This window comes from Pituophis catenifer, unplaced genomic scaffold, assembly GCF_029215685.1.
Source record: "Pituophis catenifer annectens isolate HBS135680 unplaced genomic scaffold, rPitCat1.0.hap2 SCAF_3, whole genome shotgun sequence".
In the NCBI taxonomy this organism is placed as follows: domain Eukaryota; kingdom Metazoa; phylum Chordata; class Lepidosauria; order Squamata; family Colubridae; genus Pituophis; species Pituophis catenifer.
In genome coordinates, this window is record NW_027256883.1 from 185433647 (window position 1) to 185458811 (window position 25165).

Consider the following 25165-nt stretch of genomic DNA (forward strand, 5'->3'; position numbering starts at 1 on the left):
CGAAATGCGGGATTGGGAAGCAGGGAATGTCCCAAGCTCCATCAGGAATCTCTCAGGATCCATCAGGCACCTGGGGCGGGACCATTTTACTGAACCAATTGTGAGTATATTGTTCCCAACCAGCATTAATTTCTTCCATAGTCAAATAATATTGCTTTACTGGATTTAATGGTCATTTTCTCTTTTAATTGTGGTCTTTAGTTCTCTCTGGTTCCCTCAAGTCAGTCTTCAAGGTCATCTGTTATTTGTTTATTTTCCAATCAACAAAACTTTCTCACAGGAGGATTTCTTCCAATTAATTTTAAAATCTTAACATATTCCTTTATAAAATGTTAAACATCCCATAGGAAATATTCCTTCAAATCCATTTAGTCCTTTAACTTGCCAAAATCAACATTCTCATCAACATCCTCCTGTGAGAAAGTTTTGTTGATTGGAATATATGTGTGTGTGTGTGTGTGTGTGTGTGTGTGTGTGTGTGTGTGTGTGTGTGTATTCTTTTCTTTTCGTAGGTCTTTATGTGTATTTCTCTTTAGCCAGGTTCTTCCTACGTAAACCAAGATTTTTCTGCAGCCCTAGTTCAGTGAAATCCCAATCCACTAGTTTCTAGGCTTTTTTTTTTCCAGCAGCCAGCAAGCTCCCTGCTGCCCATTGGGAGACTAAAGAGACGAAGATAGATCTATTTCAGGCTTATAAGCCCTCATCAGTTAGCCATACCTTCATCCCATGTATCCTCCCTGTAAAAGATGAAGGTGTGGCTATCTGATGAGGGCTTATAAACCTGAAATAGATCTTAGTCTCCTTAGTCTCCCAATGGGCAGCAGGGAGCTTGCTGGCTGCTGGAAAAGAAAAGAAAAGAAACTAGTGGATTGGGATTTCACTGAATTAGGGCTGCAGAAAATCTTGGTTTACATAGGAAGAACCTGGCTAAAGAGAAATACACATAAAGACCTACAAAAAGAAAAGAAAACAAATACTGTACCTTTACAGGGAGGATACATGGGATGAAGGTATGGCTAACTGATGAGGGTTTATAAGCCTGAAATAGATCTATCTTAGTCTCCTTAGTCTCCCAATGGGCAGCAGGGAGCTTGCTGCCTGCTGGAAAAAAAAAAAGCCTAGAAACTAGTGGATTGGGATTTCACTGAATTGGGGTGCAGAAAAATCTTGGTTTACGTAGGAAGAACCTGGCTAAAGAGAAATACATATACATACACATACACATACACATATACATATACATATACATATACATATACATATACATATACATATACATACATACATACATACATACATATATATATATATATAGCTTCATTGTCACGTTGATGGATTCTTCTGTTTTCAAACTTTATTTTTTGCCAATTCATCAAATTGATACAAAAAATATTGAATTTTACATTTTAAATTGCAATTGTTGCAAGAGAAATCAAATCATTCAATTAGTAAACATAATTATCATCTAAGTTATACAGTTGACCAGCATACTAAACAACCGTATGAGCCACACAAGACAAATATAATATATGTAATCTTTCTAAAGTAGCAAACTGGACTTAGTTCAATAAAGGGTGCTTTGAAAACAAATAGTTTATACTCATTTCTCCCAAATGCCCTCTTCCCCCCCCCCCCAGAAAGGGATGTGGATCAAAGCCACATTTACACATAAGTCTCATTTGAACCCACTGTATTGGTTGGTTGTATGTGCTGACATCTGCTGATACAGCTCTTTGGGGGAAGATAATTTATATTTCTATAAATATATCCACTGTTGTAGCTTGTGCTAATATGAGAGCATCTGCTTCCAAACATCGTTATTTTATCAACACAAATATGGAGTTTGTATAAAACCCTGGAGGAAGTTTTAAAATTCAAAATCTTAAAACTACTCTATATGCCAAGCAGGATCATGACACATCATGCAATAAAGATTATGTGCCATCAAAGACTTGTAGTGACCCACATAGATGCAATTTGAAAAGTAGAGAGTCTCCTTCATAGATATATCCATGCAGAGTTTTTTTTTTATTATTATTATTTAGCAAAAACATAGAAAGAAATGGTTTATCATTAACTTCTTCTAGGATTTTTTTTCAACTTTCCAGTCTAGCCAACAACCCTGCTATTCACTGAAGATCTTTCATCTAGTCTGATCGGATACTGCTTAATTCCTGAACCAGGTTAATGCCAACCAGGTATTGCCACCTGCTGAAACAGAATAACAGAGCTGAAAAGTAAAAGATGTAATGATAGGACAGACAGGGCCGTACGTCTTCATATAAATGAGTTGGATGACTCTTAATACTTTGCCACACTGCTCTTGAAATAACTCAGTTTATTCTTGGCTAGGAGAATATTATCAAGTTCAAATCTAGTCCAATTATGCAGTCATTTGTTTGCAGCTCCCATAATATCTCTACATGGTTGCTGCCCAATTACAGCACTCATAAAATGAAAAAAATTACTGAATATGTTGCAATGTGTCTGGTTGAAAATTTTCGTGGTGGGAATGTTTATCTGTTTAAAGGAACTCAAAGGAGCTTCCATGGGGATCTAATACAGGGATGTCCTAGAAAGGATTTGAGGTTCCACTCCCACATTTCTCAATCTTATTTGTAACATTTCCTATAGACTCTCAACTCTTTCTTAATTTTCCTTTTTCTTACCTGAAAAAAGTGTGATGTTCAATGCAAACCTTCCAGAGTCTCTTAGCTGAGCGATGGTTGGGCAGCTTGAAACCAATGGTACTCTCAAACTGCTCATACTGAAAACACAGGGGAAGAAAAGGGGGGGGGGGAAACACGAGACTTGTCAGTCAACCACAAACTGTGTCACAAGGAATACCATGAGGCTCTCAGTGCTTCTCCATATGCATCCCTGTGTCCATGTGCTTTCTTCTTGTCCCCAAGATGGGAAGAAAGCATGTCATTACCTAAATCACTGTCCTAAATGTAAGTACGTTCACTACACCTCTTCAGAAAACTGGGCAAATTTGCTGTCAAAATAATAGCAATTGATTGGGGTAGAGCAGAGGTCTTCAAACTTGGCAGCTTTAAGACTTGTGGACTTCAACTCCCAGAATTCTCCAGCCAGCATAGCATAGCTGGCTGGAGAATTCTGGGAGTTGAAGTCCACAAGTCTTAAAGCTGCCAAGTTTGAAGACCTCTGGGGTAGGGGCTACAGAACCCAGCAAACAGTGGAATCAAGGAGACTGACAGCGGCAAGTAAACAGGATGCAGATAAAAAATAAAATGATCAATAAAGTAGTCTAGTTCTCCCAGTGGTAGACAAATAAAATGAAGACTGAGCTTTCTAGGACTTCACAACTCTTCTCAGGTCCTTATTTTCCTCTGAGTGGGAGAAACAAGCCTGTCACAAATATAATGGCCCAACACTGTAAAAAGATGGCTACAGGAATAAAAGGTGGCTTCTTTGAAGTCCCCAAAGGACAGCAGGCTGATCAGTTTGTCTTTCTCTTTAGGATTCTTGTTCCTCCCTACAATTGTTTAGATTCTTTTGCTTCCTAGGGAATGGAGTTTTGAGCACGACAAGCTTCATAAATAATGATATAACTGACCTAATTTCTTGCAAACTACTGACAAGTGTTTCTCCAATGGGAATATCAATCTCAAGGAAGATCCACTGGCTATTCCCACCACTCCAAAAGCCATTATTTGCTAGGCATTCAATCTTTCTGGCAGCCACCATGGAAATAGTTGTGGAGGCACAGAGGAAGCCCAGCAACTGAATGAGAAGAATAGTTCTACTGCAGGCCAATCAGAGCCTGGAGATAGGTGCTGCTTCCAGATGAATCAGAAAGTTTGCTAGAGAAGGAACACGAAGATTTTATTGCGTTTTCTAGTGAAAATTCTCATCTCCATATAATCAGGCTTTAGCTTGCATTAGTAGCAGGCTGTTACTGAGATAGAGGCTCCCTTGGAAGGATTTACTCTCTAAAAAAGTGAGCATCTCAGCACCAGGGCAAGGATAGGGTGTAGATGAGCTCTCTGAAGTACAGAAAGCCTGATATCATTTTAATCTACATAGGATCACTCGTTACTACTTTTTTGAGGTTAATTACTCAATATAAAGTAAATCATAAAAACTGGAGTGACTGCCATTATGCCAAACACAACTGACACAAGAACCTTTTCTTCATAACGATAACCATAATTCAAAAGAACGGGAAGATAGAGCTCCTCAGTCTCTACCAGGAAAATAGATATTACGGGAAGAAAAAGAATTCAGAGCAGCTTTTATAGCATTTTTTTTCTACCATGTTTGGAATAAATTAAGAGAGAAAAAATATTTTATCCTGAGTTCCTTCCATATGCGGAAAAGCAACAGGTAGATTAATTTTTCATTCTACACTATGCTTAAAAAAACCAGAGGCATAAGCAATGGCACCCAAAACTAATGACTTCCTATTAAGTCAATTTAAAATCTGATGATACAGCTGATTAAAAAAATCATTCAGATGATCAACAGGATTTGTTTCTTATTTAGTAGAAAATACTAAATATGTCCTCTCTTTCCTTTATTCTCTTTCTTTTTTAATCTTTCTTCTTCTTTGTGGAAATGCTTACCTCACCGGGTCGAATTTTGATGTAGAAGTTACTTCTTTTGTATGAAATCTTGAGGATCTTGGGCCAGGCAAAACGGTTTATTCTCAGCCTGTCCCTATATATGAGAAGGCCATTGGCACAAACACCCAGCATGATGTCAATGCCTTCTGAATCCTGGGCAAAACAGGAAAACATTAATACATAGAAATCTGCCAGTACAAAGCATTTTTAAGCAGACAAGAAAGGGGTAAGGACAAATCAACACATTTCCAACTTAAATACCAAGCGAGCCACTGTTTACCCCCCCACACACACACACACACCTGATAGGATTATTTTATATTAAAAACTAGAGGAAGAAAATACTAGCTGATCCTTAAAAAGAGCTATGGATTGTACCAAAACCTCCTGGAAAAAATTTCAGGGATACTTTAGGTAGGAAATACTTTTCCTTGGAATAGGACATTAAACTGATTGACATACATTTTTTATAATTTCAAATGCTTGCAACTTTATGTGGCTGCTTCTATTCATTTCCAAGCATAGCTGCACAGTTCCACTAACTACAATGCTCTACTAAAGCAGCTTTCCCACCACTGGTCTTTTTTCCAAGTGTGTATAAAATCTCAAGGTTTATAACCATCCATGAAGGAACAAGGAAATGACATATGGGTTCTAGAACTGGTCTTTTATTAATATTAGAAACAATTTTCTTGTGCTAGGAAAAGCAAGAGTTCATGGCACAAATCCATCAACTGTTGCTGCTCCTGACGTATAGTACCGGAAGTATTTTGGCTTGTGTCCTAATTCTACAGATAACATTCTATGAATTCTGGGCAAGGGCTACTAAAACTGTTTCAGAATGTTAACAGACACACATTCACAATTGTGGATCATGGATGGAACACTTTCTCTTTTAGTAGCTTCTCCATTTCTTTTAACACAAGAGAGTGTTTGTTAGATAACATTTTGATGAACTTTTTGTGCAACAACTTTTAACTCTTCTGCTTTTTGTGTAGTTTAACTCCATTAAAGATTAAAAATCATCCAACAATCATTATGCTAAAATAACAGTGTGGAGGTCAGGCTTTATATTATTTCAATAATTATATGTGCTGTCAGTCACTAATGGGAAATGGCTTCAAAATTAACTTCTTTGTTGCAGAGCAAAAAGTAAGGGAATAATGCAATAACTAATAAAGAAAGGAAAGGAGAAAAATCTAAGGAAAAGAGAGGACAGGAAGTATAAAATATGCAAAAAATAAATGAATAGATTCCATAATGGGGATTTTTCAAATAAAATATGTTTCTAGGTTTCTCTTTAAATCTTGCATAAATTTTTTTCCCACTTTTCAGTCCATTCTTACTGAAAATATTCCACAGCAGGGTTGCAAAATACCACGATCTTTAAAAAATTCAATTGAATTTAAAATTCAATTTCTAAATGTTTGTCCCTAGATATCAAAATAGCTATCCCTATGATAGCAACCATACAATTTAATTATAAATGAAAACAATGTCTTCTACAGAATTTGTCAGAAGACAAAGTCATATTTTATGTTTAAGCACAGTATCTCAAATGAAAGGACACATAGGTATAAGTGGATGCTACATAGTTTAAGCAAGTTTTAAAAAGGAGTAAATATTGCTTCAGAATAATCCAGGATTTCTCTCACTTATGTGCCTCAAAACTTGTTGTGGTCCGCCAGCAGCCTGAGGAGCTGGCAGTGGAGTCGGACAGCGATGAGACTGAGGAAGAACACGGGCCAGTCCTGGAGGCTGGGGAAGGCCCAGATGAGGGCTTTGCATGGGAGGCAGAGATGGGGCCAGGGCCATCGGGGAATGTGGTGTGGACTCTGGAGCCTCCAGAGGCTGACAGTAGAGAGGTAGAGGAACAGGAAGTTCCTAGTGCACGTATGAGAAGAGCTGCCAGAAGGCAAGAGCAGCAACAACAAAGAGGATGACTCGGGAGTAGGGCCAAGAGATGTTTGGCCCCTCCCATAAGGCTTAAAAGACCAGCAACAGCTCTTGGGCTCTTTGTCGGAAAACAACATTGATAGACTTGTTCTTGTCTTGCTGCACTTATCGCTGGTTGGCGTCTTCTGCTTCTGAACTTTTGCCTAGAGAAGACTAATTATATACCAAGGTTGGTGATTAGACTGAAGAATTTGTGTTAAAGAAGAACTTGTTTTAATGTAGTTTGGACTACACTGAGAATGAGTTAATTCTCAGCTGTTCTAATAAAGTCTGTTTGTTTTGAAACTGTTTACATCTAATACTACCTACTTAGGCCTGGGTCACAACAAAACACTACCTTTTCACTAAGAATACCTTAGCATGATGCAAGTCAACTCCATACATTGAAAGTTTCTTGGCATTCTCCAGAAAGTGAATCTCTGCCTCGCCAGGTGTCATGCCCCTTTGTAAGAAAAATAAGACAGAAAGAGAAGTAATAAAAAGAAAGAAAATTACACACTGTTTGATGAGCAAAAGGCTGACATTTGTTTAAAAGGCTTTTTATGATGAATATAGGAAAATATAGGTTATGCAAATCTTTCCAAAGCTTGTTTGTTCTTGATATTAGCAGTAGTAGGCAAAAACCTATTCACCGGTAAGTCTTATGTAGCTCCATAATACGCTCTTCCAATTCTCTGGTCTGATTTGGAGCAAAACGTAGTTCACCAACATAATTCCCAACATGTTCTTCAGTATCATAATCCCCCAATTCAGCTTGTACAGCATAGGAGCCTAACAGTGCATGTGTTACAAAAGAACATGGTAGACGTCCACTGATAATATCTGCTCGAAGTTGCAGGCACAAGTAATACCTAAGGAGAGGAAGAGGTCAGAAAGTTGAAATGTCCATGAGAAAAACAAACAGCTAAGGGACGATCATGTTTCCATAGAAGCCTGTTTAACTAGTAATCCACCATTAATTACAGCATGTCCATTTTATACAATTGTCTTCTGGGGAATCTTATAAATTCAGCAATCGGAATTCTGAATTTTAATAACTTAAATTTGGGGATCTGCTTGAAGTGAGGGATAGCCAACAAAACTCACCAGAAACTTGTCGAACATCCAGTTTTAATTAATCTCATGTGACTAAAAAACTGTACCATTTAAGTAAGGCCACAATATTTGAGTGATGGACTATTAACCTTCAACAAGGAAAATACAGGGGATTAATGCTACAATGAAGGCTTTTTGCAAAACAAATTACCTCCATTTGGCAGTCAAATAGGAAACAGCACCAAGGTCTCTGATCCAAACTTTCCCTCCCCTTCAACATCAAGAATGCAAATTATTATTAGGAAAAGGAGCATGGTTCCTGTGGTTAGAATGCTAGGCTGATGATCGGCAAGCTCGTGTTCGAGACCCGGTTGCTGCCGGGTACAGGGTAAGTTCCTGTCACTCACTCTATCTCCTGCTGACCCAGAACTTTGAAAGCGGGAGACCACATAGATGGGTACCATTGGGGCACAGGGACATGAAAGGAGCCCCCAACGGGGCATCCCCCAGGCAACAATGATGTCACCAGCCAATCCTTTCAACCCGGAATTGCTTCAGTGCTCCAAACAAAACTGGAGTAGTATTATTAAGACCAAGTTTTTGCTTCTGGAAGAATGTTCCTTCTTTCCAATAACCAATATTAGCAGTAGGAACAACAGCCTGGGAAATCATCATGCTATTTTATTGCTCTTGAAGTAGTTCTTGGAATAGTTCTGAGGGAGTGAATAATGAGAGACAGGGATTTTTTTCTGAACACAAATTGGCATGGCACGTTGTGTATTTCCAGCCTTTGAGATTTATTCCACACAGATAAAATAAACTATGACTTCATCATAGTTTTAAGAGAATTGTGTAAGAATTGGCCAAGACAGATACATTTTTACTTACCTTGTGATGTCCTCTGTTAGTTGGGCTGGATCTGGTGGATAAAATTTGACTGTGAAGGCAAAATTCCAGGGGCCACCTAAATAAGTGAGAGAGAGAAGGAAAGGGGAAAATATTAGGGTGTACATTTAGGTGATACATCTTTAATTGACTCTTCCGCACATGGTTTTTATTTCTTTTTTTGAGTTGCCTCACATTCTCCTTTACTCTAAATCTCTAGGGAAACTATAAAGGACTTTAAAAAGACACACTCCTCTCCAGAATTACTGGAGATCCTTGCTTCCCTGGATCTTAATGGCTGAGGCGAACAGCAGGTATGCTTGCCTTTTAAGGTTTGCAATAAGCAAAAGAGTCTTTGCTGTGCAGAGAGACAGTGACTTTGGTGTTGCCATGGAAACAAGCTCAAATCCTCAAGAGAGCCTGCTGTTGGGGAAAGACCTCCAGCAACATCTCTTCAAGATACTGCATCACAAACCTATCCCATAGCCAGCTATTTCAGAAGAAAGTCACTAAGAGGTATTCTGCCAGCTCTTAAAATCTAAGATACAAACCTGAGACCCTCTTGCTCACACATATCAAAGACATTATTCACTTTACCTTTGCGAAGCAAAACTGTGCTTCATAAAGTTTGTGTGACACAGTTGGGTCTCATGGAGATTATTTTATGGAGTTGGTAGAAAAGAAACCCTGCCAATAGATTAGACAGAACAACTTTGGGATCTTTTCCATCTCTAAATATTACAAATGGAATTGCTAAGATGCAGAGTAGTACCCATCCTTCATTTCTGATTAATTGAAAAAGGAGGTGGGGCTGACAAGAATCCTGTGCTTTTTAAAAAATGAGATTGCTCTTAATCATCTTTGAAGAATTGACCTCTAAATGTGAAGACAGCAGGGACGGAAAATGAGAGGCAGAAACTCAAGGCTTCTTTCCTCAGGCAAAGTAAATTTAGTTTTGTCAGTTATTCCAAATCTACCTGCTAGAAAATTGGTGGTGGAAATTCATGTGAAATACACACAGAGGCTCATTCATTTGAATAGTCTATAGTAATGTATTTCAACAGCCAGTAAAATCATTGTAGTTTTGTACAGTCTAGAGTAGTGGTGTCAAACATGCAGCCTGCAGGCCAGATGCATCATGCGCTGGCCACGGCCACCCCCAGTTTAGCAAAGGGTGAAAAAGTTGTGATACGTCATGTGACAACAACATGATGCCATGAGTTTGACACCCCTGGTCTAGAGCATTTCAAATGAATGTTAATAATTTACATAGTGATCTTATTATGCAATGTGCTTTATATTAAGTTCTTGGCTATATACTTTTGAATGATGACTTCCAGATTGAGAAGTCCTATCCATGCTTTGAACTACTCGTTGCAAATCTGTTTCTTTATTTCTTTAGAACAAATCCCTTGTTTGTATGGACACAAAGAAGGCGGCAAAAATTAAGAGCTATGTGAATTGCATTAACTTCTTTCCAAAGCTTATATAGCAACAGATGCAAAACAGCCCCCCTTTGACTGATCACGCAGTGAAGAACAGTAATACTTTCTATGCCTTTGTTAAGACTTTACAGAGCTGCATAGAACCAGAGAAAGTCTTATAATGACAACTATTTCCTTCTAAACTTTTAGTTAATATAAGATCTCTTACAAAACAATGTTTATTATATTAAGTTCTTGACTATATATTTTTGAATGATGGCTTCCAGATTGAAAAGCCTTAAATATCCATGCTTTGAACTACTCACTGCGAATCTGTTTCTTTATTTCTTTAGAAGGATCCAGCCAATTCTGAAAAAGTATGAGAGCACATTAAGAGGAAATCCTACATAGCCACAACATCTGAAACAGACAAACCGCAAACTTTATTTGAACCAGCCCAACATACCTTCTGACTATCTGAATCACAGAACGTGAGTCCAAAATAATCCTTCTCCAACAGGTTAAGGTGCTCACAGACCAGGTCAAAGAGTACTTGACCCCGACCGTGTTTCTGTATGGACACAAACAAGATGGCGAAAATTAAGAGCTATGTGAATTGCATTAATTTCTTTCCAAAGCTTATATTGCAACAGATGCAAAACAGCCCGCCTTTGACTGATCACACAGTGAAGAACAGTAATATTTTCTATGCCTTTGTTAGACTTTACAGAGCTGCCAGGAACCAGAGAAAATTTTATAAGGCCCACTATTTCCTTCCAAATTTTTAGTTATATAAGATCTCTAGAAGCAGCTAGGCTTACAAAACACTTTATTAAAATGTTACATACACATGTACAAACTTGAGCACTTTTAACTTTTAAATGAATTTAAAAAAAAAAAAAAGCATAAATATCCTAGTGGTCTTCCATTCAAGTGCCAAGCAGGCCTGATCCTATTTAGCTTCCAAGACCAAGGCCAAGCAAGCTCAACTGACAGCAGTTAAACAACCTTGCCTTGTCTCAGGTAGAATGTCTACATGAATTAACTAGAAAATTCCAAAGATGTAGGTTAAATTAAGAATAAGAAAGCAGTAATGAAAAGCTATTTCAATAACACTGTCAAGAAAACTGTAGGAATCAAGCTCAACTCAAGTGAATCTTTACCTTGTTACAGAGATAAATAAATATTCTTTATCTGACATTGATAAAAAATATAGATCTGTAATTCCAAGATTGCTTTTCTGTAACTGTCCTACTTGGAAGTCAAATTGACGTACTCTGAGGATAGTAACAACATGACCCAAAGTTTGATTTACTAATATGATTCTATGTCATGACATGTCAGCATGTAGGCTCTGAGAATGAAAACTAATGGCTACATTATCAAGAACTAAAAGCAATTAACACTTCACAAAAACACTTCTGTTATATGAAGAAACTTCTTATTAACCTGTGGCAACAAAAGGCACTGAATCTATTTAGGCATTTCTTCTTTTTTTAAATTAAAAGCAGGTTTAGGAGATCAAATGACTGTGAACAAGATAGTCATAAACTGGTAATAAATAATTATGTTTTCCAAGCTGCCTCTTCCCATGAAGTTATGCTGCCTCATCATTGGTGTCTATTGTTCCTGAAAAGGATGAGAGAAGAACACCAAGAGTTTATGCCAAAAGTATGAACTTCCAGCAGGATCATCCAAGACATAAAGGTCATCCCAGTTGTCCTGCTAAAGCAAGCAGACAATGATATTGGGCAGCAAAGATATAAAAAGTTGCTGAAGGAGGAGGAAGATCACTTTAGTGACAACAGCAGAAGGATCATTTCATACTGCAATGCAATGGTAAATTATTCCTGTGTTTTACCAATAAAATTGCATGGATAGAGGGCATTCAACATATTACAGAGTAAGAGTAAAGCTTCATTTGAATTCCTAATGATGTTTCTGATGTGGCTAAATATGGCGATATTAGTTTCTGATGTGGCCCTGCAGGAAAAAAAAAATCTGAAGCTGCAGGGAAAAATGGAACTATATTTAGACTAAATTAATAGCAAAAGGTATAACAAAACAGCTGTAGAAGTGACAATGAAGGCACTGAAGTAAATTAAAGGAATCAGCCCTCAAAGGTAGTAATGAAAATCTTGGAAAATATATTTAGAAGCCACAAATGTCTATATCTACAAAGATCAGGATTGTGCCAGCAATCTATGACACTGTGACACTGTAAGGAATTGAAAGTTAAGATTATGATAGATAGACTATTGACACTTTTGAATAAAGTCAGTGTTGAAGTTTGATGCTGGAGAAAACTCCTAGCATCATAGGTAGCCAATAAAACAAATAAATAGATCATAGATCAAATCAATCCAGTTTTCTCACTTAAGGCATAAATGACCTAATTTAAATCATGACGTTTTGGAGACATTAGGAAGAAACTTAGTACTCTTGGGAAATCTATAATGCTGGGGGGCAAAATAGAAGGAAAGAGAAGAGGTTGACCAGGATAAATTGAATTAATCTAACAGAGATAATAATCCATCTCGGTAAATCTGTTATTAAAAGAATTAATTTAAAAAAACCCTTATTTTGTAAATCTTGGTAAAGTAAAAACAGCAAAGCTAACCAGATCTCTCAGCATGTGTTCATCAATGGGTAAATAACAACCAGTTTTCAGAAAATGGTAATTAATTTTATGCATCCTTTCAGGCTCACATCTCTGGCTTTGAAAGTCTTTTAACAATCTATTCCAGGCCATCACTCCACCCACTTCTTTTGCTTAAAGGGAACTTTCATCTCTACAACCATCAGTTCCTCTGCAGTAAGTCAAGCGTCTCTCGAAATCTCACTGTTCAAGATGTCAGCTAAAGAGCCTGACTGCAGAAGCATAGAGATCAAAGGCACAGGGAGGCTCTGATCCTTTTAACTTTCTCCCAGTCCTTCAATGTTTTGTTCTTTATTTAGTTATTTGTACAAATTGTACAAAAGCAACTTCCAATCCATATTCAACAGACACCAATAACTTACAAAAAAAAAATCAACAGAATATGGCACACAAAGATAGGGAGGTGTTTATAACACTGAACCCAGAAAGCCCTATTTAGACAAGGATATGCCTATATCTTTACTTATCAAAAGGCTGTGTTGTGTGTCCTTATTTAGCACAAGATAGGCGATACCATATCATTGGGGAAGATACAGGATAGTTGATAAAACAGAATCATCCGAACTTATACAGGGATCAGCCAGCTTGAGGACTGAACCAATATAATGAGCAACCTGATCCCAGGAGTATTAACATGACATGATAACAGTATTCCAGTATCTGAAGGGCCAATTTATTTTCCAATGCATTAGAGGGCAGGACAAGAAACAATGGTTAGAAACTAATCAAAGAGCAAAGCAACTTGGAATTAAGGAGAAACTTCCTAATAGTGAGAACAATTAACCAGTGGAACAGCTTGCCTTCAGAAATCATGGGTGCTCCATCCCTGGATGTTTTTAAGAAGAGACTGGACAGTCACTTATCCAAAATGGTATAGGTCAGTGATGGCTAACCTTTTTGCAATTGTGTGCTAGGAAGGTGGGTGGGGGAGATTCGCACACATGCGTCCCCACACCCATAATTATATGCACCCCGCCCCACACATCCGTGTGCAACCCCCCCTCCTCACTCCTGGCACGTGATGGCCCAGTAGGCCCGTTTTTCTTTCTCACCTGGCTCCAGAGCCTCTCTATGCATCTGGGGAGGGCAAAAACAGTCTTCCCACCCCCTCGGAGGCCCTCCGGAGGCCCGAAACGGCCTGTTTTCCAACTTTCGGTTGGACAGGAAGTGATGTTTTTTGCTGTCCCCAGCCTCCAGAGCCTCTCTAGGAGCTGAGCTGGTGTGCCAGGCGACATGGCTCCACGTGCCACCTGTGGCATGCGTGCCATAGGTTTGCCATCACGGGTATAGGTTCTTCTGCTTGAGCAGGGAGTGGGGAATAAAAGACCTCCAAGGTCCCTTCCAGCTCATTCTATTCCAACCTCTTTTTATATATAATTTTTTATTAAAGTTTAAACATTCAAAGATAAAAAATAATGCAAACTAAGAAAAAGTAAAAAATAAAAAAAATGAAAAGTGCTGAGGAAAAAAGGGGAGAGCAAAATAGAAGAGAAAGGGAATATATAAAAAATGACTTCTCCCTTCATCAACACAAGTACAAACAATTCCTAACTAAAGGGAAATCTCTTCTTTCCATATTCCATCTCTTATCAATAAAAATATTATAAAGCCTCATAATTCAATCTTAATCAGCAAAAGTCTGTTAAGAGCTACCAGAAGTAATAATACATTTTTATCTTAATCAGATAAATCAGATTCACAATTCTTTACTTTTAACAACAGTAACTTATTACTTTCTCTAAAAATAGAACAAAACGCTTTTTCTTCCCTTATCTTATAAACAAATCTTTAAAGCCTCATTATTCAAAAAAAATCCTGAGCTATCACAAGCAAGGAATTTATTAAAAATCTAATCCCTTCAAAATAGTGACTCATGAATTAATTTCTTTTCATTTTCTCTTTGTCTCATCTTAGAAACTCTTTCCCAAGTTTTAGCATATACTAGAAATAATAATACATACAGTATATTTTAACAGAAAATCTCATATCTTATCTACAAATAAATATTTAAAGCCTGGTCATTTTGGTCAGGAAAAGCCCATTAAGAGCTTCTTTCTTTCTTTCTTTCTTTCTTTCTTTCTTTCTTTCTTTCTTTCTTTCTTTCTTTCTTTCTTTCTTTCTTTCTTTCTTTCTTTCTTTCCTTCCTTCCTTCCTTCCTTCCTTCCTTCCTTCCTCTTTCTCTCTCTTTCTTTCCTTCTTTCTTTCCTTTCTTTTTCTTTCTTTCTACACAAACACGAACACATGTATGTGTGTGTTTGTATATGAATGATCAACTAAATAAACATTGTTTATTATTAAATTTATTTGCCAACTATCTCACCGCGAGAAGATTCCTGGCAGCTTACAGTAACTTTATATTCCTTCTTTTTGCTTTTTAAAAATCTTAATGTTTATTCCCTTAAAATATTGTCCCAAAAGCCAATTTATTTTCATTCTCATTGTCTTTTTTCAGGAATTCCTTCTTAAATATAGCACATCTCTTTCCTATGTCCAAGAAATGAAAGTCATCCAAGTCGCTTTTTTCGTTTATTACTTGTATGTCTCTTTAAGTTATTAAGAAATCAGTTGGCTTCATTTCTATGTCCTATGTAAATCTTTTTACATATCATTCTTGTATTTTGTCATTTTTAAATCCAGGTCTAGAACAGCCTGATTCTCAGTTGTATCTTCTATTTCCTCTTTTAAATCCACTTTATAGTAGCAGGCAAGATAATTTTCTGAGTTCACTGTTGCCAAATACCCTTGAATTCTTCTACAGTTAAAATACTTTTCTTCGTTCTGTATTGGTAGCTCTCTTCTCCTAATTATAATTTTTAGCTCTTTCTTGCTGCCTCTAGTGTCCAGCCTTCAGTGTCTCTCTTATCATACTTTTCTCTAATCCACATTTTTCAACCAGGGAATTTCTTACACTTAAGATTCAAAACGGCATATATTTTTAATAGGTTTTTAAACAGTCCACTAAAAGAATTCTTATAATTAGTTGCAAAATCTTATTCCAATATCTGGCCCCTTGTTCCATTTAAAACTTTCCAAAATTAAGATTCTAATCCCCCCTTTTGCTGTTTATTTCTGAGTAAAAAGTTGTTAAATCCTTAAACTTGTATGAAACATTTAAAACTATGAACTGAAAGAGCATCATCCAGTTTGATGAAACTTTTTGTTCTGGAGGGTCTTAATTTCTAAAAGTCAGTTAACAGGCAAATTCTAGAAATGATTAAGAAGGGAAGTGGGCAAATCCAGTATCCATTTGCAAACCACAGCTTGGCCAAATCTGACTTTTCCTAGCTCCCAGAGCTATAAAGCCCACCAGAAACTATTGTTTTACAATTCCCTCATGGAGAGCACCTTTATTGGAAGACTTGTGGCTGATCCCCTTTATCCGGGGAGGACTTTTGAGGCTCTGATCCATTTGCTGGCTCCTCCTTCTGTCACTGTTATTGACTCCACAAAAAGTGAAGCTTCTTCAATCTGTAATTGTTTTCCCAGAAGTCAAATATCGTCAAGATCTTAAACTCAAAAAAATGCCTGTAAAAACTTAAATTTACCGTGTTTAGGCAACCCAACTCTTTAATAGGCAGATTGTAATGGAGATTTTATATCTTCTGCTTTTGTAAAAAGAAGCAGGCTGTCCTTTGAAGCAAGACAGTGATTTCATACATTACATGAGAATTCATTGAAACTAACATCAGTAGAACTAGAAATAAAAATAATTTCTCATTCCTACAAACCTATCAACTGAAAAAGCTTAGTCAACTGCTTGAAGGTTTCTGTTTATGGATCTTCCACACAGTCAATTGCAACAGGGAACAGTTTCACATGGCAGCTGTCACTATGAGATTAAGCAGTTTCTTCCACCCCCACATAGACACTGGTTTCCACAAGTATAGAAAAACAGGCTAACTTACAGTTTCAGGTATAATATATATTGTGGTGCTCATGCCCACAAACCAAGTTTGGTTTTTTTCTATCATTTATGTATTCATTCTTTCAATGGGGAACATCAATATTTCTGCTTCACTTCCACATGTCCTGCACTGAATTAAGCAAGAAAAAAGGTGCTATTTGCACCAAAAAAAAAGACTCCTAAAAGAATGCCTGGTTAGCACTGTATTATATGGAAGAATGTGCACAAATGTCAAAATTAATTATCCTGGTTTTAGGAACACAGAGAAGATAGCAGCTTTGGTAGTAGCATGAGGAATGAAATCAGACAGATTCCCTTACTTAGGGGACTGTACACTGTAGAATATGGTAGCTTGAGCTCATGCCTTCCAATGGTATTGCACAATTTACAAAGTAAACTATCCTAATCCTTTTTTCTGGTTCATTGTCCCAATTCTACCTTCTCTTCACTCTACTCCTTCTATGTCTTCTATGCCTCCTATGTCTTAGTGCAGGGGTGTCAAATTTGCATCATCACGGGGGCGTCACGTGATGTATTGTGACTTTTCCCCCTTTGCTAAACCAGGTGTGGGCATGGCCAGTATGTGATGCATCCGGCCCTTGGGCCATGAGTTTGACAGCCCTATCTTAGTGCGTTATGGTATTCTACATATGTCTCTGAAAGGTATCCTTCCAGGGTGCCTCAATAGCTGCATTTCTGAACAAGGTCATTAATCAATACATTTATCAAGATCTAATAATTTCACTGAAAGCAAGGGAAATTCTGGCAGTATATTCTGTATGAGCCACAGTGGTTAGAGTGCAGTACTGCAGGCTACTTCTGCTGCCTGCGGATTGCTTGCAATTTGGCAGTTCGAATCTCACCAGGCTCAAGGTTGACTCGGCCTTCCATCCTTCCGAGGTGGGTAAAATGAGGACCCAAATTGTTGAGGGCAATATGCTGACTCTGTAAACCACTTAGAGAGGGCTGTAAAGCACTGTAAAGCGGTATATATATATATATATATATATATATATATATAAGTCTAAGTGCTATTGCTATTTAGACTTGATGCACACTAGAAACTACTTAATTGAAGAAAGCCGTTTCTGGATTTTTTAGCAACAAAAAGTGGCAATATCAATGTTTATACATAGTTAATGCCACAATCTGGAAAAAAAGAAACTCAGAGACATATTTCTGTAATTTCAAGTATCTACCCATTTTCTTTCACACAGAGAACCTGAAAGTTCCCTTCTTCCTTCCAAATCATATATCCAAGTTTATCTGAAAAATTGCAACAAGAAAAGTCTCCAGCTGCTGACAAGCTTCAGGTATGAGCTGTGCTATTCTTATACATATTTATTTTATACTACTCTTCAAGAATTACTGAGAGAATCAGATAATCTTAACTTATATTTACAGAAAGCAAGACTTTTCCTGAATTTCTTTATCAAGATTAATTGAAAAAGAATAATGTGAGGTTCCAGAAATATCAGCAACTGGCAGGAGAGGAGATTGCTCTTTTAACTGATAACGGAAAAATGTCCAGCAGATTAGAATCTAACCTCTTTCTGGCTCTAAAGATACCATCACATCTCTCTTGACCTGTCTGAATTTTCTCACTTTTTTTATAGCCTTGCCAATGATGAGAAATAAAAACAAAACACAGAAGAAAAAAACTAAACAAAAATGTTCTTGTAAAAAAATGTGTGTGTGTGCCTTTCAGAGCTAAATCTGAAGTAAACTAATAAACATTATCATTTTACATTTTGAGCATAATAGCCACAACTCAATATAGGAGTAACTTCCCTAATAGGAAAATTTCTCTGTGATTTGGCATAAGTTTTAATGTCATTAATAGCTACAAGTAATCATTCCTTTAGGAAGGGTCTTGGACCACTCGCCATGGCCAACTCAACACAGCCAACTTGCCACGGCCAACTTAGCAAATGACTGCTTGCCACGGCCAAGTCATCGCAGGACAATATGCCGCAGGACAATTCAATGCTGTATTAATCATTTCATTCAGTTACTTTTTTATTGCTGATCACGTTTTCATCAAAATTATTGTAACTCTTGTATTTCTGGATTGACTTTCTTTATTTTATTATTATTATTAGACACGGTTCCACTATAATTAATTTAACTTTTATATTTGTCCCATGGCAAGTTGGCCAAGACGAGTTGGTTGCAGCAAGCTGGCTATGGTGAGTTATCCCATTCCATTCAGGGAAACTGCAGTGAGGATTGGAAGGAACTCCTAAAACTAGGAATAAAACTGCTTCCCACTGTTGTGGACCCCCTGGACAATCAGGAAATATGTATGTTCTCCCTCATATTTCCCTGAATCACAGATTGTGAACTTTTCATTTTTAAAAGACGTTAGAAAAGACAAACTTTCCAATATATGGCATCTTACAGTCTTTTCTGCAGCGGAAGGTAAGTATCAAGAATTTTCAAATATTTGCCCCTTTTTTTCTTCACCATCTAAGAAATGCATATTGCCCATTCACCATATAGGAAACAACGGTTCTAATATCTATGGAAATATGAACCACTACTTGGCGATCTTTTATTCTGTAGAAAATTGGATTTATCTACAGATAATGAAGGAAGGGTTAGTCATGCCAACCAAGCTTTGTAATTTTTTATAAATATTAAAACAACATCTTCACTTGATAATACTCAATCTTCTTGACTGAATGCTGCAAGTACTGTTCCTCTTCTTTAGGGATCTCTTTAAAAATAACAGTTATTCAAGCACACACACTTATTGCCTATACTTCATTCTCTCAAACTATACAAATAGCAGACTGCCTACACTTAAAAATGTATGAGTCACTCACACCTGCTTTCTATGTACATTCATACACTGAGTTAAGCATGCAGATGCAGATGGGTCTTTAGCAAAGTTGAAAGTATTATCTGTTTTAATAGCTTGATCTAGGACTATTTTTTTAAAAAAACTCTTCCATTTTTATATACTATTTATTGGGCAAACCAAATAAACATATGGGTGGAAATAAAAAAGTCAAGTGATACAACCCCCGTGCTCACCTCCACTTCACACTCATACTCTGAGGCATCCAGAAGCGTCACTCTGCAGACAGCACTCTTGAACTTTTTTGTGATTTTCTGAGGAGATTTTTGGGCCTTGCTGGGGGTAGTCTTCTCAGATAACCCATCTGCTTCACTGTAGTCCTTTTCATCCATGTCCACAGCCTAAAAAATAAATGTAGAATCAAAGAATATAAGTGGTGTAAGGCAACAAGGTGACCGTCTAGTGTAATTTCCTGTTCAGTGCAAGACTCAGCTACTACATCACCACAGTATAACTGCTATGCATTTTTTTGTACCCTTCCTTTACGACATTTCTGGTTTTGCTCATTCATTCTATTCACTAAACTAGGTTGACATTTTATTTGAAAAGCTTTCTCACTAACTATCCAACTGCCATTACTTGGAAGATAGATCACATTCTCCTCATAATACACTGACGATACACTAAGATCACCGTCTTTATGGTTTGTCCATATAATGAAATGTATAATGTGCTTTCTTCTGTTTTCTAACTTTACAGTAGAACTATCAGCAACTGATACCACTTAAATTAACTGAATTATATTCAGTTATAAAATGACTCCATTACATATAAAATATTTGTCAGAAGATATAAAATATTTGTGAGAAGATTCCTACCAGTTGGTAGGGAAAAGCACATGATTGAAGACCTGACACAAAGGATGAGTCTTATTTGAAATCACCATTGTGTTGAGTTTCTATAGCATGTTATTGGCTCTTGTGGCCAGGACTTTACATATTTACATTTCATTCATTCTTATTTTTCATTCAGATCATAATGCTTTATGAAGAACACTACCATTTTCTCCTGGGGAACAAAAAATTGACTCAAAACTTTTTAGTCAGGGGTACAGGCGGCCTTCAACTTGCAACCGTTCATTTAGTGACTGCTTGAAATTATAACAGCACTGAAAATAGGGAACTGGTTTTCACACTTATGACTGCTGCAGTATCCCCATGGTCATGTGATCAAAATTTGGGCACTGGCAAATATTAATAACATGAAATCACCATTTGTAACCTTCCCAGCTGGCTTCCAACAAGCAAAGTTAATGGATAAAGCCAGATTCGCTTAACAACCACATGATTCACTTAACAATAGCAATGATTCACTTAACTGTGGCAAATAAAAAGTTGTAAAATGAGGAAAAACTCATTTAACAATGAGTTACAAATTTGGAGCTCAATTGTGGTCGTAAGTCAAGAACTATCTGTATATTTACTCAGAATGTTTCTATCAAGCAGGATTGGGCTTGATTAGAACTTTGGCTGGAAGACTACCAGGAAATACCAGACTGGAAAACTGAAAAACATTTTCTATGTGAATGTGACGGGGGAGGGGTATATGCACTTATACACAAAACTGCATTAGACTTGCTTTATGTGTATAGATTATGCCATTCAGCTCTGTGTAGCACAGTTGATTCTTGCCACTCCTAATGTATTCAGTGTGCATTTTTAATTTTGACTAATTTTAGCTCTATGCTGCCAATCAACAATTTTATATTGAATGATACCATAGGTGAAAATAAAAGCGGGGAAAATCGCATAATTATCTCTTGAGTGAAAATCCAATAATTCCTAAAAGCAAATTTGTTAAGATTCAGCACCAGACCATTGCAAAATGCTGACAGCCTGGTGCTGTGATGTCACTTACGGAAAGAGAAAGTTTTGCTTTCAGTCTATTATACTCTGCACACCAAGCTAGCATCATATTTAACCACTGCATGGGCTTTTAATATAAAAAACAGTAGATGCATACCATATGATAGTGGCCTGTGAAAAGCATTTATATTTCAGGAAATATCTATAACGCTGTAGATAGAAAAGTTAGGTCCTTCCCACTGATGATACTTTCAACTTCAATCTGTACTCAGCAACCAGAGCAGTGCTGGCCCTTTTGCAATTGCAGTTCCTCACACAATAGAGATAAATCTGATATAGAAAACCCTGAGGAAAAACCAGGGAGTGAATGAGGATTGGTTTTAGCCTTGTAATATTTCTTTTTTTTTTTTTGACAGAATTACCTAGCGAGAGATACTTACACATTGTTGCTACTACCTTCTTGCTATGTTCTCTGCCTTGTACAATAATACAAACACCATTCTTAACATTCATTTGGCACTTCTTATAAAATAGCTGTCCTGAATCAATGGGCATAGGAGCCTCTCCAGATACAACTGTACATTTTAAAAAAATTCTCTTAGGTTGACCTTACACTTGACATTTTTATTTCCTGATGGAAACATTTCAGATGGGAAATGGCATAATACTTTGTAGTCACAACAATGGTGAGAGAAATGGCATAAGCCAGGATAATTGTTATCTGCTTGACTAGTAGGTGTTGCTCATTGTAGTAAATAAGAAGGTATTTGAACATTTTCTCCAATGCAAGATTGGATTCTGCAATAACTAACATTTTGTAACAAATGAAAGCTTTTGAGAGGATAACAATGTGTATCACTCTTGTTCGCCATCTTTAACTCAGTAGTGAAGCTGGTTTGGTGAAAAAGAGAAGTGAAATGTAATTATTTATTACACTCAGCCTCTGGTATGTCACACAGCGGCCCTCAACTTTTTGCGTACCAAAGACCGGTTCCATGGAGAGAGGTTTTTCCACAGACTGGAGAGGGCATGGTTTTGTGTGCTGCCTGCATCCTGAGGATGGGGCTTCACTTGTTTGTGCAGCCCAGTTTCTGGCATGCCACAGACCTGTGCCAGTTCACGGACAGGGAGTTGGGGACCCCTGTGTTACAGAGTTATATGCAGTAAGTTTCTTGGGATGGGACATATGAAAGTAACAATTTATCTGGTTCCACTTTTATCTTGCAAGAACTCTTTTATTTCTGAGTTCAAGGATAGTGCACTATTTGATTAGCCTTCCCTCAGAGTCCTTGCAGCTTGGTCAGAGGCATTCCTCTTCCATGATTAATATTTTACTCTGAACATTATATGAAGATACTCTTGATTGATATCCTGATCATCCTTTTTTCTTTACTATACTGTATCATACAGAAGTTCAGGATTCTTGAATCCTTTCTTTTTCTTATCTTATTGCTTGTAAATCGCTATTGCCTTGTGTTGAGTCATGGACAATGATATGCTTTATTCCTACTTTGGCCACTAAAAATAAATTGTGGCAGAATACTGTCTTGTCTACTACATACCAATGTGTACATTTTCTCACATTTTGGAATAAATGCCCTTATGATGGCATCCTACAATAATCTCACCATGTACCCAGATTATTTACCTTCTGCTTTATAAAAAGAATACAGACTATACTGAAAACAAGCTAAAAACTTGTTTTTTTGTTGCCAGAGCAATTATTTGTCCCTCATCCATAGCAGGGATGGGACATCTATGGCTCTTCAGGTAGAGTTGGATTCCAACTGTTAAAGGCCCAGTTAATAATATTTAGAGGGTCAAAAAAGGTCTGCCCTAGGGATTTTAATGTAGTTAATTTTTGTATTCATTACTTTGTGGGGCCACTCTTTTTTAATGCAAATTTTGACACTGACTGATAAGGTACCCAGGATCTTCAGAAATAGATGGCATGCAAATCAAGCAAGCAAGAAAGTACAGACCTAAGATTAGAATACACTGGTTATATCACTTGCAGCAGATCAGTAAGGTTTACTAACCCAACTTCTTAACAACAGTAACATACTTTTCATGAATTAGGGCTTTGTTATCTTCAAGACTGCCTTTCTCCAATTGTTTCTACCCACCATGTACATACACACACACACGTACGTGTGTGTGTGTGTGTGTGTGTGTGTGTGTGTGTGTGTGTATATAAAATTTATATTTGCTGATAAAGAAATAATGGGAGACTAGTATAGATCTATTTCAACCTATTTAGCCCTCATCAGCTAGCCATACCCTTACTCGGATTCAAACTCCAAGTAAGGGTATGGCTAGCTGATGAGAGCTAAAGAGCTTGAAATAGATTTATACTAGTCTCCCTTTATTTCTTTATCAGCAAATATAAATTTGGTATAAAATAGTTTGTCATGAATGCAAGTGTTTGAGGGCTCCTGGATTGGAGCTGAAAGGCGAAAGGGAAGCAGTATGCTCCCTCCCATATTGGGGTAGACCAGGTGCTTCTATAGAAACACACACACACACACACACACACACACACACATATACACACACACAAACACACACACACAACCCCTGTCATGTTTTTATTTCTATCATTTTTTTTAAGTCTAGGCTGCCACATTTTCTGTTTTTAAAACACATAACATTTTTACATGTTTATGTTTTGTAAGTCATCCAGAATGTATTGGAGTAGGCAGTCATAATAAATGCAATAAATAATACTGATTAAGTTTAAACATGAGAATTTCAGAAACAGATTTTTGCACAAAACAACTGGAAACTCTGTTCACTTTTGGTAATGAAAATAAAAATTCCCATGCTCTCAATATACTCAGAAACTAATCTAATGTAGAAGAACCAATTACTGTTTACAGATGCACCATTTTAAGAGAAAATTCAACTCACTTAAGAAAGCTGCTTCTCTGAAATTATTGTAATAAACATAGGAATAACAAAATTGGACCAGATATTAATGCGTATCAATGTAGCCAACTTCAATCCAACATCAACCAGATGGTTTAGCTATTTGCTAAATGTCTGGCTACCACTTTGATAAATAGAGTAGTAATCAATTAAAGACAGCAAAGAGGACAAAAAGATTGATCTTGAATAGCATATAGTTGATGGATCTAAGTAGAGATACTATAGATGTGACAACTTGACATAGTAACTCGCAATTATAGGTGTTATTGTCCCAGGCATGTCCTTGTTTTGTTCAGTTTTCTTTAAACACCAATTAAAGAACAAAACAAGGACATTGCTGGGACATTTAAGAACTTTGTGGCTTATCATTCTCAATTCTATACTTTGATTTGGAAAGTTATCTATGGAATCACATTTAGAACCAAGATGACATAAACAAAAGTATCCTTAGTCCAACATGATTCTGAGCATAGTTTAGCAACCAAACAAACCAACTGCTACAATTTTAGCAAACCAAGAAGTTTTCAGAAAGACCAGAATCAGTCCATATCATATTTAGCTGACCTTTAACACAGCATCTATATAAAGCAAAGACTGTTTAACTTTTGCCCCATTCAATTGACACAACTTCCCAATCAACCTTCCACAAAAGAAGCTGCGTAAGGACTTTATTTAGACAAGCCCAACCTGGAACAGTTCCTGCAGCAACCTGGAACAGTAGAAAAAGGAAATAGAGCATCTATGCAACATATTCCAACAAAATGGATATCCATGCAGCTTTATCAAAAAGTCTCCCATCACTCAACCCAATACAGCACAACCAACATAAACTCTAAAAAGAATTATGCTGCCATACATCAAGAATAACTCAGAAATCACCAACAGACTACTACAACCATATGGAATCAGCATAGCACACAAGCCAACTAAAGCCCTTCAAAACATCCTAAGCATACTGAAAGACCCAACAACCCCAGAAGAAATAACAGGAGTCATCTACAACATAAAATGTAAGGACTGCAACAACCACTATGTAGGACAAACAGGCAGAAGACTGACAGAATCCATCCACTAACACCAACTAGCAGTAACTCTGACAAATCATCCAGCAATAGAC

General features: G+C 37.1%; 1 protein-coding gene across 2 annotated transcripts in view; it reads right to left on the minus strand.

Moving 5' to 3' along the window:
* Positions 1-25165, minus strand: part of EPB41L1 (erythrocyte membrane protein band 4.1 like 1) — a 169885-nt gene that overhangs the window by 38278 nt on the left and 106442 nt on the right. For both annotated transcript variants that reach the window (XM_070941696.1, XM_070941697.1), the window contains exons 3-10: positions 19492-19656; positions 10356-10460; positions 10216-10258; positions 8469-8544; positions 7178-7396; positions 6900-6987; positions 4590-4742; positions 2670-2767 (exon numbers count right to left, since the gene is read on the minus strand). In XM_070941696.1, coding sequence (XP_070797797.1) covers positions 2670-2767; positions 4590-4742; positions 6900-6987; positions 7178-7396; positions 8469-8544; positions 10216-10258; positions 10356-10460; positions 19492-19656 — 947 coding nt within the window. The remainder of the gene's footprint in view (positions 1-2669; positions 2768-4589; positions 4743-6899; positions 6988-7177; positions 7397-8468; positions 8545-10215; positions 10259-10355; positions 10461-19491; positions 19657-25165) is intronic.